Source organism: Temnothorax curvispinosus, unplaced genomic scaffold (genome assembly GCF_003070985.1).
Source record: "Temnothorax curvispinosus isolate PA1 unplaced genomic scaffold, ASM307098v1 QBEX01004747.1, whole genome shotgun sequence".
NCBI lineage: Eukaryota > Metazoa > Arthropoda > Insecta > Hymenoptera > Formicidae > Temnothorax > Temnothorax curvispinosus.
This window is the reverse complement of record NW_020214527.1, coordinates 611964-625376: the sequence shown is the minus strand read 5'-3', so window position 1 is coordinate 625376 and position 13413 is coordinate 611964. Positions and strand designations below refer to the sequence as shown.

Below are 13413 nucleotides of genomic sequence, written 5' to 3'. Positions count from 1 at the left end.
AGCTGTAATATTAATGAATCTGGTTAACAACATGATATATGAAAATAATGAGACAGATGAGCAATAATATAACGTGAATAAATTTAAAATATTTTTGATTCAAGGCCAAGAAATATTAATACAGAATTATAACTCGAAGTAGAACCGTGAGATAATTTAATACTCCATTTTAATTTCGTTGATACAGAATTTTCGCTAATCTTAGCAGTATGGCTTATTACTATTCTGTTTTTAGAATCCTCTATCTCGTTCCATTAATCAATTTTTTTTCGATTTCGTCTGTTTGGTGTAAGCTGCTGTGATCTTCACATTTTGATTAACGATGCAACTCTTTCTCAACGCGTTCATAATTGACGCTCAGATATAATCTTCCTCGTAATACGTGCCATAAAGTTTATCGCGTAGTTTGTACAACGTGTAGAAAATTATAATGAGCGAAGGTATACTAAAGACGTAGCATCTACTGTAATTAATTTGGAGGCGCGATGCTTTCAGACGCGCACGAATAAGTAATCGATCCAGACGAAGAAAAAAAAATATATATATATACACCGAGCTCGCGATATTACAATTAACTCGGGCGTAATTATGAAACTAATAATTAAGAAACTTGGCATCCCCGGATGGTTGGCCATTCCCATCGTTAGATCTCGTCTCTCGCGATACATTTTCTCGCAGGAATTCCTGAGCATCGATTACCAGTCTGCAGGTCTAGCTTACGCTTATTTACTTGCATCGCACGTACGAAAAACTCGCGCGCTCAACTACTCGAACAGACCCGCCGTCACTCTTATTTCCTTTCACGATGCGTGACTTTTAGACACGTAATCCATTAGATTACGTATGCGAGCGCTATTTCGGATAAGGCATGTAACGAAGCGTGGAGATCGTGCTGTTGCAAAAATCAACGCGAAGTCAGCGCGCAGACATTAGCCACGACATGTAGTTTTTTCGGTTTTTCTAGGCGCCGTTCTAAATAAGATGGCTTAACATGTGCTATATTGAAATATGTATATGTTTTTTCTTATATTATATTCATGATACAATCTGATCCAAAATTATTCGGAACATTCCTGTCTCGTTCCCACGATTTTAAACGAGATCCCATTAGGAGACACGCGCTTAGGTGGAAGTTGAGAGCATATTTCAGCTACACTTGTTTCCCTAATATGACTAAGACGTGGCGTGTATGGAGAGCGTAATGAACGACCATCTCGCGCCGGAGGTACGCCTAGAACACCGAAATATATGCTCGCCCACCAACGTGCGTGCGAGAAACGAATTAGTATACAAATCACTTTTCAATTTCTTGTTCGTTTTCTCCAAGAGAGTATGCAAGGTCGACAGCCAACCCATTTGTCTTCTGGACTCGGGCGCGCCCTTGTCAAGTACAAGAACGAATGGCGCAGGCAGGTATACCTACGATCGAAGATTCTACCTGCTCTTTCGTAGACAATTCGAGTACGCTCTTCCGTCGACGGGAGTTCTATTAAGGCGTTTTACTTTGCGACCGCCTGGCGCTTTTTTCTCTACGAAGATTGAAAAGCTCCGTGGCCCTGCCTTTGCGATGACGTTATCGCGCGACGAGCAGTTAAATGGTTTCCCCGAAGGATCGCACGGGAAGGGGGAAAAGGTCGCGAACGTTCGGAAATTCCATCACCGAAAATACGCGAGAAACTACCCTTAACGAGTCCTATTCTACATGGCCGTAAGTTTCCGTCCGAAGTCGAGAAAAGGGGCTGAATTCGACGACGATGGCACGACGAACGTCAAATTGCCGCGCGACGGGTGCTTAGCTCGTTACGGACTACCATATGATAGCTCAATCGATAAAAAGTTGTTTCCAGCCGCGACGTCCGCGTCGTACATCATCATACTCGAAACCGAAAACTGACAACAAAATCCCGACTTTAACGGTAGGCGTATAGGACGCGATAAATCACGATAAAAAAACGTGAGATTCTCCGTTCGACTTCTCCGCGCAAGTGTCTCGAGATTTTGCAAATCGCATCCATTTGCGGTCTATCCGGCAGAAAGAACGGCTACGGCACACTATTGTGAGAATAGACGGGCCGCTGCACTCGCGAGCTAACGTGACAATAAGCATTTCCGTGTTCCGGCTAAATAACTTCTTTACGTAATCCCGTTGGGAGGGAAAGAAAGAGAGAGAAAAAGAGAGAAAGAGAGAAAAAGAGGAAGAGAGTAAGAGAGCTGATATCGATGCGGCTTATCGGCGGCTTAGCTTTTAATGGAGGCGTCGACCACGCAGGCGCCTGGTCTAAACCTGAAAGTTTATGGGGTAAAAAGGGCCCTTCCGGACTTCTCTCCCCAGCCCCTCTCGTATTTTCAGCTCGCCCTTTCGAGCCATGACCACCATTTCGCGCGGAGCTCTCGGGTAACAGCTGAAACTGAAGCGTGTCGCGGAAAGTTAACGCGGCGAATGGTCGGTCACCTGATACAAAGAAAATCGAGAGCCTGTCTGGCAGTCTGTGGTCAGGGGAGAAAGGCATTGTTGCGGGATTGCGGGGAATCGGACGATCAATTGACTTTCCTAATTTTCCCGCGCGTCGCGCTGGCATTAATGTAACGTCCGTCGCATTCGGCCTCCCTTTTCCACGTTGCCGATCTGCGTGACAGAGATAATTCTATTCGGCTGGTGATTACAAAGGCACGAGTCGGGCGGACGAATAGGCGGATCACGAAATTGTTCGTCATTTCCCGATGCGGGAGAACAGAATGCGAAATAAAATTGCTGTTAAATGTGCAATAATGAGTTATTTTAGACAATTATTACATTATTACCACTAAATAATTGCGGTTAAAATTTTCTTTCAGAGAATACGTGAAAACAAAGAGAATAAAATATAATTTAATTATCATTAACTTAAAGCGAAAAAGAGAGATTTTTGTCATTTATGATAAAGACAGAAGGCTTTGTTACAAAAATATTGGGAAAAAAAATATTTAAGTAGATTTAATAGTGAAAGTTTCTTAACCCATTTAGTCCTAGGAGGTCTCTATGCGCTTTTTCTTTTGAATCCTTGTACTCGGATCTTATTCAAAATTTTTAGAAATTGGTAAAAAGCGAAAGTTCAAGTTCCTTAACCTATTAAGTCCTAGGAGGTCTCTACGCGCTTTTCTGTTTTAAATCCTTGTAACTCGGATCCTGTTCAAAATTTTTAGACAATTGGCATTAAAAAAAAAAAAATTTTTTTTCCGAAAATCTAGTCGGCAATGAAATATGTAAGATATCTGAAAAGAAAAAGATATGTTAAAAAAGTGAAGGTAAAAAAAAGCATAAGTGATCGCTGCCTTTTACTGACAAATATTTAACTAGTAAATGATTCCTACTCTACCTTTTTAAGTAAAATTTTTGTTATAGATTACTCAAATAAAATAAATACCTATATCAATTTATTCTAGTACCTATATAATAATAACAAAAACTCTATTCAAAAAGACAAAATTATTTGAACATTTGTCAGTAAAAAAGCAGGGGTCATTACGTTTTTCCTGCACTTTCAACTTTGTCTTTTTTTTTTCAGATATCACACCCTATCGTCGACTAGATTTTCAGAAAGAACAACTCTTTTTATTTCTAAATATCAATTGTAGTCTAAAAATTTTGTTTAGAATCCGAGCTATAAGGATTTAAAACAAAAATGCATGTAGGATCTCCTAGGACTTAGATGAGTTAATTAATTTATTTAACTTCATATATGCGTATTAGATAAATTCCAGTTTTAACTCTAGTAAATGTTTTACTATTTGTTGTTACTGTTGCATTTACTATTTGCTGTTACTGTTCATTATTGTAGCAAAATAAAGCAAAATAATAAATACAGTAGATACACTTATTACAGTATAGAAACGCAATAACGTACCTACGTATTTGCCACATCTCTATTTTTGTAACTGTAAATTCTGATGACTAACACTATTGCACGTTGCACAATTTCGCAACGCTTTTCATATTTTATAGTAATATAGAAAAGCTGACAATAATAAATGAGCAAGATGTTTTGTTTTCCAACGTTTTCTAAATATGAAACCTATATTTTTAGACTTGTGCTCACGCCTTTAACTTTATATTTTTAGACTTCAAACTTTTTCGGAGCCTAAAAATGCACACAATGCGATCTTTTCTTTAACTGTGTCAAAAAATATTGTGTCCCCAACTTGCTGATATTATTTCTTATGAATATGATGTGTCCTGAGTTAAAGTATTCGAGAAGAATAGCAAAACTTAACAAGAGTTTCTTATATCCTAATCTAGCAATTCTGTGGCTATACGAAGACAAAGTTTATTGTATTATTCTTTTATGATGTTATCTTAAAATCACATTATACAATTTCCTTGAATATAAATAATTCCACAATTTTATTACTAGTACCACATATAATTTAGAGGCCGATAAAACAACATTATCAAAAGTAAATTATAATTAAATGAATCCATTATATAATGTTATTGCAATTTATTAATCTATTTATATTAATAGTGTGTGAAAATGCAAATAAATTCATTATAATTGCGTCAATCGTACAACATGCAGGACTTTTCGTCAGATTGATTGCGGAATCGACATTTAAGAATGAACGATTGCGGGTTTACGGTCTCCTGTGCTTCTGGCAGGGGACAGGATTCGAACAAAGCGAACTTAATCGCTAATTGAGTGAGAATAGTTATGAGAGCACAAATGGTCCGGACGATTGATGGACTTTCCTAATTCGCTGGCCTCTGGCGGACATGTAACGACGGATTTAATGCGACTTTTCGTATATTTCTCGTCGACCCATATGTTCGTGCAAAACCGACCGCCGAAAGATGACCTCATTCATGCCCCCGATCACAATAGCGTGAAATGTGTCGCCGTTAAATGGGCTACAGGTCGCCTAGAAGCGCGTTCAATGGCACGACTACCGCCTCGTTAGCCTGTCGTTTAGGAATTATATATAATTTGAACCGTTACCATTATATACGTACCACGCGCTCAGCGCTTTTATGGGCACGCGAACATCGATTATGAATTCTATTGGGTTAACGACGAACGACTTTGTACTTAGCCAACTTTCTATCGTATAAGTATTCAGCAACCGGAAGCAACGTTACTCCCATTTTGGGACACAAAGGTGCGTTATGTACACGATCTTTCATCGAGAAAGATTATACTTCAGCAAGATAATACTTGCTGTCATGTTATCAGAAATTCGTGTATCTAAACGATACGGTATAATTTATTGTATGCGAATTCTAGAATTGCAGTAGCTAAAAGATATAAAGATATAAAAAAATTCACAATTACGAATATCATATATTCGATCACAAATATATAATAATTGTGAATAAATTATTGTTCGTTTAGGAAAACCGTCCAAGAGAAAATATGGTATAATGCATTTCAAACATTATGTTATATTTATTTTTCTCCCAAATTACCTCATTCAAATGAATGTTATTTAATATTCCATTTCTATATCACATAACATCACAACTTTTGTATAAAAGTTCTTTCGTACAGTAATAAACAATAATTGCACTATCGGATATTTCGAAATCTGCTGGACGATGCAATAGATATTCATATGTAAATATTCATCAGATATGTATACTATGTGGAAGATCAATTCGAAATTATTGTAAAACCATTTCTAAATTTGTAATATCGAGTCTATTCTTTATCGAATCTTGATAAAATCTTGTTTCATGAATTAAGCGTACGAAGTTTAATATTATAAAACTTTTCGGGGTATTGTTTTTTTTTCTAGTATATGAATATAAACGCGTAGTACGAATTTATGAAAGAGATGCTGTTATATGACGAACACTAGCGCATATACTACTCTAAAAACGACAGAACATATTTTTTTTCTTTCTCTCTCACCTAAATAACGGCAGCTCTACGTCCATTGATGATGCACCGGAGGTGGCGGCGGCGGCGGCAACGGCAGGGGTCTCTCTAAAACGGGAACGGGAGACACGTCCGGCATGGCGAACCTCAGCTTCTGCCAGAACAACTTGTCTCCCCATACCAGCACGGTGTGCGACGAGATTCTCTTTTTAAGATCGGCGTCGAGATCCCGTGGGCACACACCGCCCACCAGAAGCAAAATTACCGAACGGCCCTTTCCCTTGAGAGCGTCCCTCAGGGCCGCCTTGAATTCGAACCTGGACCACTCGCCGTGCAGAAAGTTCTTCGACAATACGAGAATAGTGCGCCTTGATGAGTCGGCGGCTTCGGCTACGGCGTCGGCGACGTTGCTGCCGGCACCGAGATCTCGATAATGTAAGCACAGCCTATACGAAGTTTCAAGACCCGGTACGAGAATCGTCGAGACGAAGGCCTCGTCGACCGCAGAATAGGAGATGTAGGCGTCGAACGGTTTCTCCTGATCCTCGAAGGCTGCGGTCTTGTAGCACGCCCGCAGACCGCATCTGCTGGCGGCCCAGGTTCTCAGAGTACGACGATGTCTGATTGCCCCGCACACCAAAGCGACTGCTGCGAAAATCAGCACGACTGTGGCGAGCAGCAGCGGCAGATAAGCCTCGAGCGGATGCGCCTCGACGACGGAAGTCGTGCCCGTTAATGCCGCGCAATTTATGACCGATCCGTTCGCTGGGAGAGTTATGGGCACACCGAGAGAACAGGTGACGCTACGCCAGTCGTTGATTTTCGCCCGGTTACGGGACATCCACTCCCGTACGCGATCTAAATACGAGCACTCGCAGTTCCACGGATTACTGGACAAACCGATGTCGACTAGATATGGATTCTGGCCCAGTTGCCAGAGGGCGAAAGTGCCGAGTCGATTGTTCTCCAGACGCAAGACCTCTAGCTGACGCAGTGGCAAGAATGTACCGTTATCGATATATGTCAACAGATTATTCTGCAGATACAGCTCCTTCAAATTTTCCAACGGCATCAGTTCCACGCCGTTAAGCACGCTTATCTTGTTGTTTTCCAAATGTAGCACAAGCAGCCGCTTCAAACCACTGAAAGTGTGATTGCGGATCGCGATGATGTTGCTATCGTTCGCGTAAAGAATCTGCAAGTTCTTCCGGCCAATGAACGAATGAGAATTCAGTTCCCCGAAATTGTTCCCGTCGAGATAAACCTCCGTCGCATCCATCGGTAATCGACCCGGCAAAGTTTTATAGCCCGAGCTGGAACAGTCGACGACATTCGCCGACCAGGATTGATCGTGATAACACGTGCAGTTCGTCGGGCATGTCATCTCGCAGTCGCAAGCGTCGAAGTCGCAGCAATGGCAGAGAGCGAAGCAGTGCGCCTTGTAAGTGCATAAGAATTGCGAGGATTTGGCTTCCAGCAGCGGTATAAACGACTTGTGACGATCGTAAGGTAATCTACAGTAAACGGACTCGAGATCCATCACCCTTGGATGCTGTCTCAGCGTAAGCGAATTGATCCTCTGCAACCACTCCGTGGTGCAGTCGCATATAAAGGGATTTCCGCCAATGTAGAACGCCGGAAGTTGCCTGTTAGATGGCACCGGAGTAAGTTGGAACGCCGAGAGGTTCATCTTGACGATCAGATTCGCATAGAGATCCACTCGAGTGAGATTCGTCTTGGCGAAGAATGTTTGCGGCTCCACGGCAGATATCAAATTATTGTTGACGAACAGTAGCTCGATGGAATCCGGGATCGACCGAGAATGTATCCTTGTTAGCCGGTTAAACGACATATCGAGCGTCTGCAATCTCATATTCCGTGGCGCGACGCCAAGATCCGTAATAAGATTTTTATGTAGATCCATCCACTGTAATTTTTCAGGCAGATAGCTGTAATCAAACTGCGTGATCATGTTGTCAGACATGTTCAGATACAAAAGACCGGGCGCGCTTGCAAAAATGCCGGACATATCCTGCAACAAATTTGAGTCGAGTCGAATCGCTTGAAGCGCCGGATTGGCAGCGAACGCACCGTCCTCCACGAATTCGATTCTGTTCCTGGCCAGATTTAAGATCTGTAGCGCCGGCAATTCCACGAGATCCTCTTGCGTGATGTTAGTGATCTCGTTGCCGATCATTCTTAGTCCATACAGACTTGACATTCCTCGGAAACCGGGCTTATTCAGACTTCTGATCTGATTCTCGCCCAGATCGAGGGTCCGCAATATCCTCATGTCTTTTAGCGCCACCGGTATGCTGTCGAGATTGTTGCCGGACAGGTTTAAATCTTGCATGCTTGAGCAGTTCCGAAAGGCGTCCGGATGAATTCCCTCGAGCAAGTTGGAGTCCAAGGCCAGCAGCGACAGCGCGAATAATCCGTTCAGGGAGTAAGCATCAAGATAAGTCAAACGATTGTGAGCTAATTCTAGGGTGTGTAGATTGCTCATCGGCGAGAAAGTGTCCGCTGATATCGTTGCTATCTCGTTGAATTGGAGATTTAAAATCTGCAAAGTATAGAGGTCTTTGAAGATTGCCGGATCGAGCCTGCTAATCCGATTGTACGATAGATTCAGGAGTACGAGGCGTATCAATCCGGAAAATGTCTCCGCGTTCAACCACATGCTAGTCAAGACGTTTCTTGACAAGTCGAGAGTGACTAGTTGATTCATATCGGTCACTAAACCCGGCAGCGCACTGATAGAGTTGTTTTGCAATATCAGCTCCTTCAACGACTTGGTCGCATCTCGGAACAACGCCGCCGGCAAAGCGACGATTTTGTTCCCAGATAGGTCGAGGCTCTCGAGGGACCTGAGTCCGTGCAGAGCCTCGTCTGCTACCATGGAGATCGCGTTGCTGGACAAATTCAATACTCTGAGACGTTTCAACGATGAAAATCCGTTGATTGGCAGTACGGAGATTTGATTGTTCGACATGTCCAATGACTGCACGTCCAGGGAACACGAGGGACGGGCCGACGTGGACTCCAGTTGACGTCTCGGATGCTTCTCGGATACTTTCTCTTCACTGACATCTTGAAATCCGAGTTCCGTGATGTCCTTCAGCAAATTCCACGAGATGTTCAAAGTTACCAAGTTTGATAAGGAACAGAACAGGGGATGTGGTATTTGCCAGATGTTGTTCCATGATAGATCGAGTTTTTCGATTTGCGGCATATTGTCGAAAGCGCCCTTTTCCAACTCCAGATTGTAGTTGGTTTTGTGCCCGTTCAGCGTTCTAACGGTCAGATTACGAAGATCGCGTAGACTGCTGAGTAACTTGGCCGGCCAATGCACCAACTTGCATCCAGTTAGTTTCAACGACCGCAGCCGCCATAGGTGAAGGAAGCTGTCCACGCTGAGTACGCCACTGTCGTCTTCCAGATCGGAATCCTCGCAGACGATGTTCATGGAGGTCACGTACTCGCTCGTGGCCTGAGAAAAATTCGTCTTGAGCGAGTCGTTGCCCGTGTAACGATGCACGCAGGTGAGCGCGCCATCCTGGCGCGAATCCCACGAACAATAGTCGGGCAAATCGAGCCTCGGCGGTAGCTCGCTGGTCACGGCGAGCACGTGGTACACTGGCACGAGCAGGCAGTAATAGGCCAATGACAGCGACAGCGATCTTCTCCCGGGACCTTCGTGCCGACCGACGAGCCCACGCATCTTTAGTGAACTCGTTGCCTGCGCTTGGTACCGGTTCTCTGTCTCCTAATCATCACACGCCGCGACACCGCGTCACGTTACCGGTTATTGCCCACTGCGCGTCTATTCATGCAAGCCTGGTCGAGACGTGTCACTAAAACCACTCGCTCCGTCGCTCAACAACAAGATTCACTCCGATCCGATTAGCGGTGAGCGTTTACGGACGTCGAATGCCCACAATAAATCAACAATAGTCGGTTCGTCAACGTGATCTCGAAATCGCAACTATTATCACGTAGTGACACTTTAAATTATATCCAAGATTGTTTACACTATGACATCACTTGATTTAAAGCGTCGGTGACTTGTTCGACGCGGCACGGGTGCTCCGTATAATATACGTTTCCTTACAGACAAAAATAAGCTATTCTATTGTTCGCGGTCTTCTCTAAATTCCGCATTCGACTCGGACTCAGTTCTTCAGAACGATCGACAGTGATTACCGAGCCACGTCACGTCCAAGTCGCTTAACAGGCATCAACCCTGTATCAGAATGTTATCCGCTTACGGTGGTTCGCTGACAAACTGATGTCGCGTCTCGCTACGACATCCCGCATTTGGACGAGGGGGACGTGCCCTGTTATCCGCGCGACATTGACGTCTCGTACAAACTTCTCGAATCGCGTCCCGAGATGTACCATTACAAGATCCCGCACATTACATTACTTCCTCGATGTCGGTGTCGAGGTAAAAGCGCTCCGTTTCTCGATCAGGGTCCATTGAAAAATTAGTCAGGCCCCGAGATTCCAAAAAATGAGAGAGCTGTCGACGGGGGAAAGAAGGAACGATAAGAGAAAACGATCGACGATTTCGCGACCCAAGCAATCCGCGGTAACGAAGACGACGCGATGAGCAGACAGAAGGATAGAGATCGGAGTAGAAATCGTCTCCCTACGACGACGGAGACCGTAACACTCGGTACGACGGCCACCGCACGACTGACGAGCGAGATCTCCTCGGCATCTAACTCGACGCAGCGTCCACCAATCGTTTCTACCCCCACCGAGACCGGTGGCGGCAGCACTCACACATAGCGGCGGCGAGCGGCGGCACCCAAGTGGAGTGAGCACGCGCCTACCGCAGGACCTCGGGGTAGGACGAGGACGTCCTGCGTTTCGTACGCGAAGCGCAGCGTCTTTCTTGCGCGTATACGCGCGCCCTACGGTGTAACGCACGCACACGGGCGAACGCCACGTTACCATTACACGCGATCGACGTACGGACGTGCGATGTGCGACGAGCGGGTAGAGAAGAGAGAAGAAACGAGCGGACATTGCACGCAACCTGTCTGTATCTTCTCGCCGTTCTCCCGGTCGGTCCTGCACAGGGCGAGACCAGAGACACGGTATCGGAAAAAAGCATCGACACTTTACTCGTTATTAGAGCCGACAAAAAATATCGATATCCGTGCCGTGCCCGGCGTCGAAAAAGGAAGATATCGATGAATGCGCTATCGTCGATACGCGAGTAAATATCGAAAAAGTAAGGAGACGATCCTATTCACGTGCGCTTTAATGTACTCACGTGCGTAAATAATAATCGATGCGTTTCCATAAATCTAAAATTCTATTTGTCTAGTAATTAAATAATTAAACAATTGTGTTATAAGATTTCTAAATGTATTCTAAGGATGCGACGTTGTTCTACAATGCAAGCCATTTGGTATGGCCAGAACTAGCTTCTGTACTTATCCGGCCTTTCTCGAATGTCCAAGCGAAACGCAAAGCGACAGTAGACAAAAGACGTGAACTGAATGCACGTCCGAAACTAGCTCGAGCGTTACGTGAGTCGTCGTGGACGATCCTCGACGACGGCGAAGGGACAGCGGCGTCTTGCGCCGTCTTTGCCAGGCGTCTCTCCATCTCGCTCGAGATCTCATCCGAGGAGAGGAGAGCCTTCGTCTGTTCATAGAACTATTCTATGAGAGGGCGGAGAACGCGAGCACGTAGCGCGCTCGTCTCCACGCATACGCAACGCATACTCATCCCAGCTGCCGCTACAGCGTCAAAAGATGGCACACAGGGATGTTGGCGAACGATCGAGAAAGACGGAGAGAAGGACGAGTAACCGGCATGTGCACGACTTTGCGACTCGATTGCCGAACTTACACGAAGAACCGCGAACCGGTCTTTTCCTTCTCTTCGCGCCGTGGAGACGCGTTTCTTCTGGACCCACGATATTCGGAGCATCCACCCTGGCATCGACCACCGGTCGTAAAAAGGTTTCGATCAATTTTTAAGTGGCCGCCGAACCAGCACTACTCTCTTTCTTTTTCTCCCTCTCTTTCTGTCTCTTTCTCATTCCCTTCCATTTCGTATCCCGTACCCCCCCGCCCCCGCTCCGGAAACCGACAAACAACGTTCGCCCGCTTTCTCCGCCATGGTACTCTCTCGATCTGCAGATCGCGGCAGATCGAGAGAGCTCCAGATACGTCTGATGCTCAATAAGCCTCGCTGATTCATGCTCGTTCGGCCGACAAGCGACTTTCGACTTGATCGATGGGAACTCGAAATAGTTTGTAACTTGGTGGCTACGGTCGCGTTGCGGTTTCGACTTCGCAGAATATATTCGCGCGCCTCGCTTTGCCTCGCTCCGCCTCGGCCCTCTGTCCCGTCGGCCTGCCTGCGCTCCGTTCTCGCCCTCGAGGAAGCGGGCATTAATTCATATTAAGTGTCACTTAATCGGGAACTTCGACGGGAAATAAGCGTCGGACCCCATCCTCCCTCTCTCCCTCCCCTCCACCGTGTCCCCTCTCGTTCCGTATATCGGATGTTTGTAGCACGATACGAAAGACGGATCACCCGCTTAATTGATGCATAGGCGATAAAAGAGACTTGCCGTATCTTCCGGTAGGTTCCTTCCGGAAAATTGTGAGTTATTAGCCGCGTGGTAAATTCGTAGAAGGAAGATTGTCTGTGCAACTCTTCCTTCGTCTTTTATAATGAGCAAAATGTGACTCAAAGCAAGGATATTTAATCCATTTAACGATATTTTATACTCCAATTCCTTACACTAAAAGAATGAATTGCGATTCGTCCGTAGAAAACGGCATTTAAAAGTTCAAAAAACAAAATATAATTTTCTCTATTTCAGAATTAATTTGCTTCATTAAAACGAGATGCATCTACAAATTAAATTTCTAATAAACGTAATACAAAGATAACTTCGATCATGATCGATCATGATAAGACTCTATTTATTATAGTCTCAAGTTACGATAAGTAAATTCGAAAATTAAACACACCTTTCTTATTCAGAAAAAACCTATTAGTCATAAGTGTGTGGAAATAATCGTAAAATATTTAGAGCCTTCTTTTAGCAAAGTTATAGATATGCCTTACTTTTGTGACCAGTGCAAACGTTCATAATAAGTAATAACAAAGCGATTACATTTATCGGTACAAACACGACTTATTTCGCGTACGTAGACATTAATGTCGCGTCGGAAAAAGATCAAACGCTTCCTCGAATTGCAATTAATTTGTCGCTCCATTACGCGAGGGTTCTCCTGAGAGTCACATTTAATTAAAATCGTTATAACGGCGATCGTGTGGATCGTTATAGCTCCAATAATAGGCACCGTAGATATCCAACGAGTTTTCCTCCGGGCAAAAATATACGCAGTCTTACTCGGGTGCCTTCTAGAAACGAACCTGTTATTTCTCAGCACACGTCTGCTTCGTTATCAACTAATGTTAGAACAGACTCGCAGTATTAAAAACGCTTGTCGGTTGCGCTACACGCCGTACCTTCAAAATGAAACTTGGCACAACGCGAAATATCTAGTTGTCGAACAAATCG

The 13413-nt window shown here is 44.4% G+C and overlaps 1 protein-coding gene across 1 annotated transcript in view; it reads right to left on the bottom strand.

The window, feature by feature from the left end:
• Nucleotides 1-10542, bottom strand: part of LOC112453872 (toll-like receptor 6) — a 52660-nt gene extending 42118 nt beyond the window's left edge. Inside the window, exon 1 of the mRNA XM_025014874.1 lies at nt 5886-10542. Coding sequence (XP_024870642.1) covers nt 5902-9573 — 3672 coding nt within the window. The 5' untranslated portion in view covers nt 9574-10542 and the 3' untranslated portion in view covers nt 5886-5901. The remainder of the gene's footprint in view (nt 1-5885) is intronic.
• Between the last annotated feature and the right edge of the window lie 2871 nt (nt 10543-13413).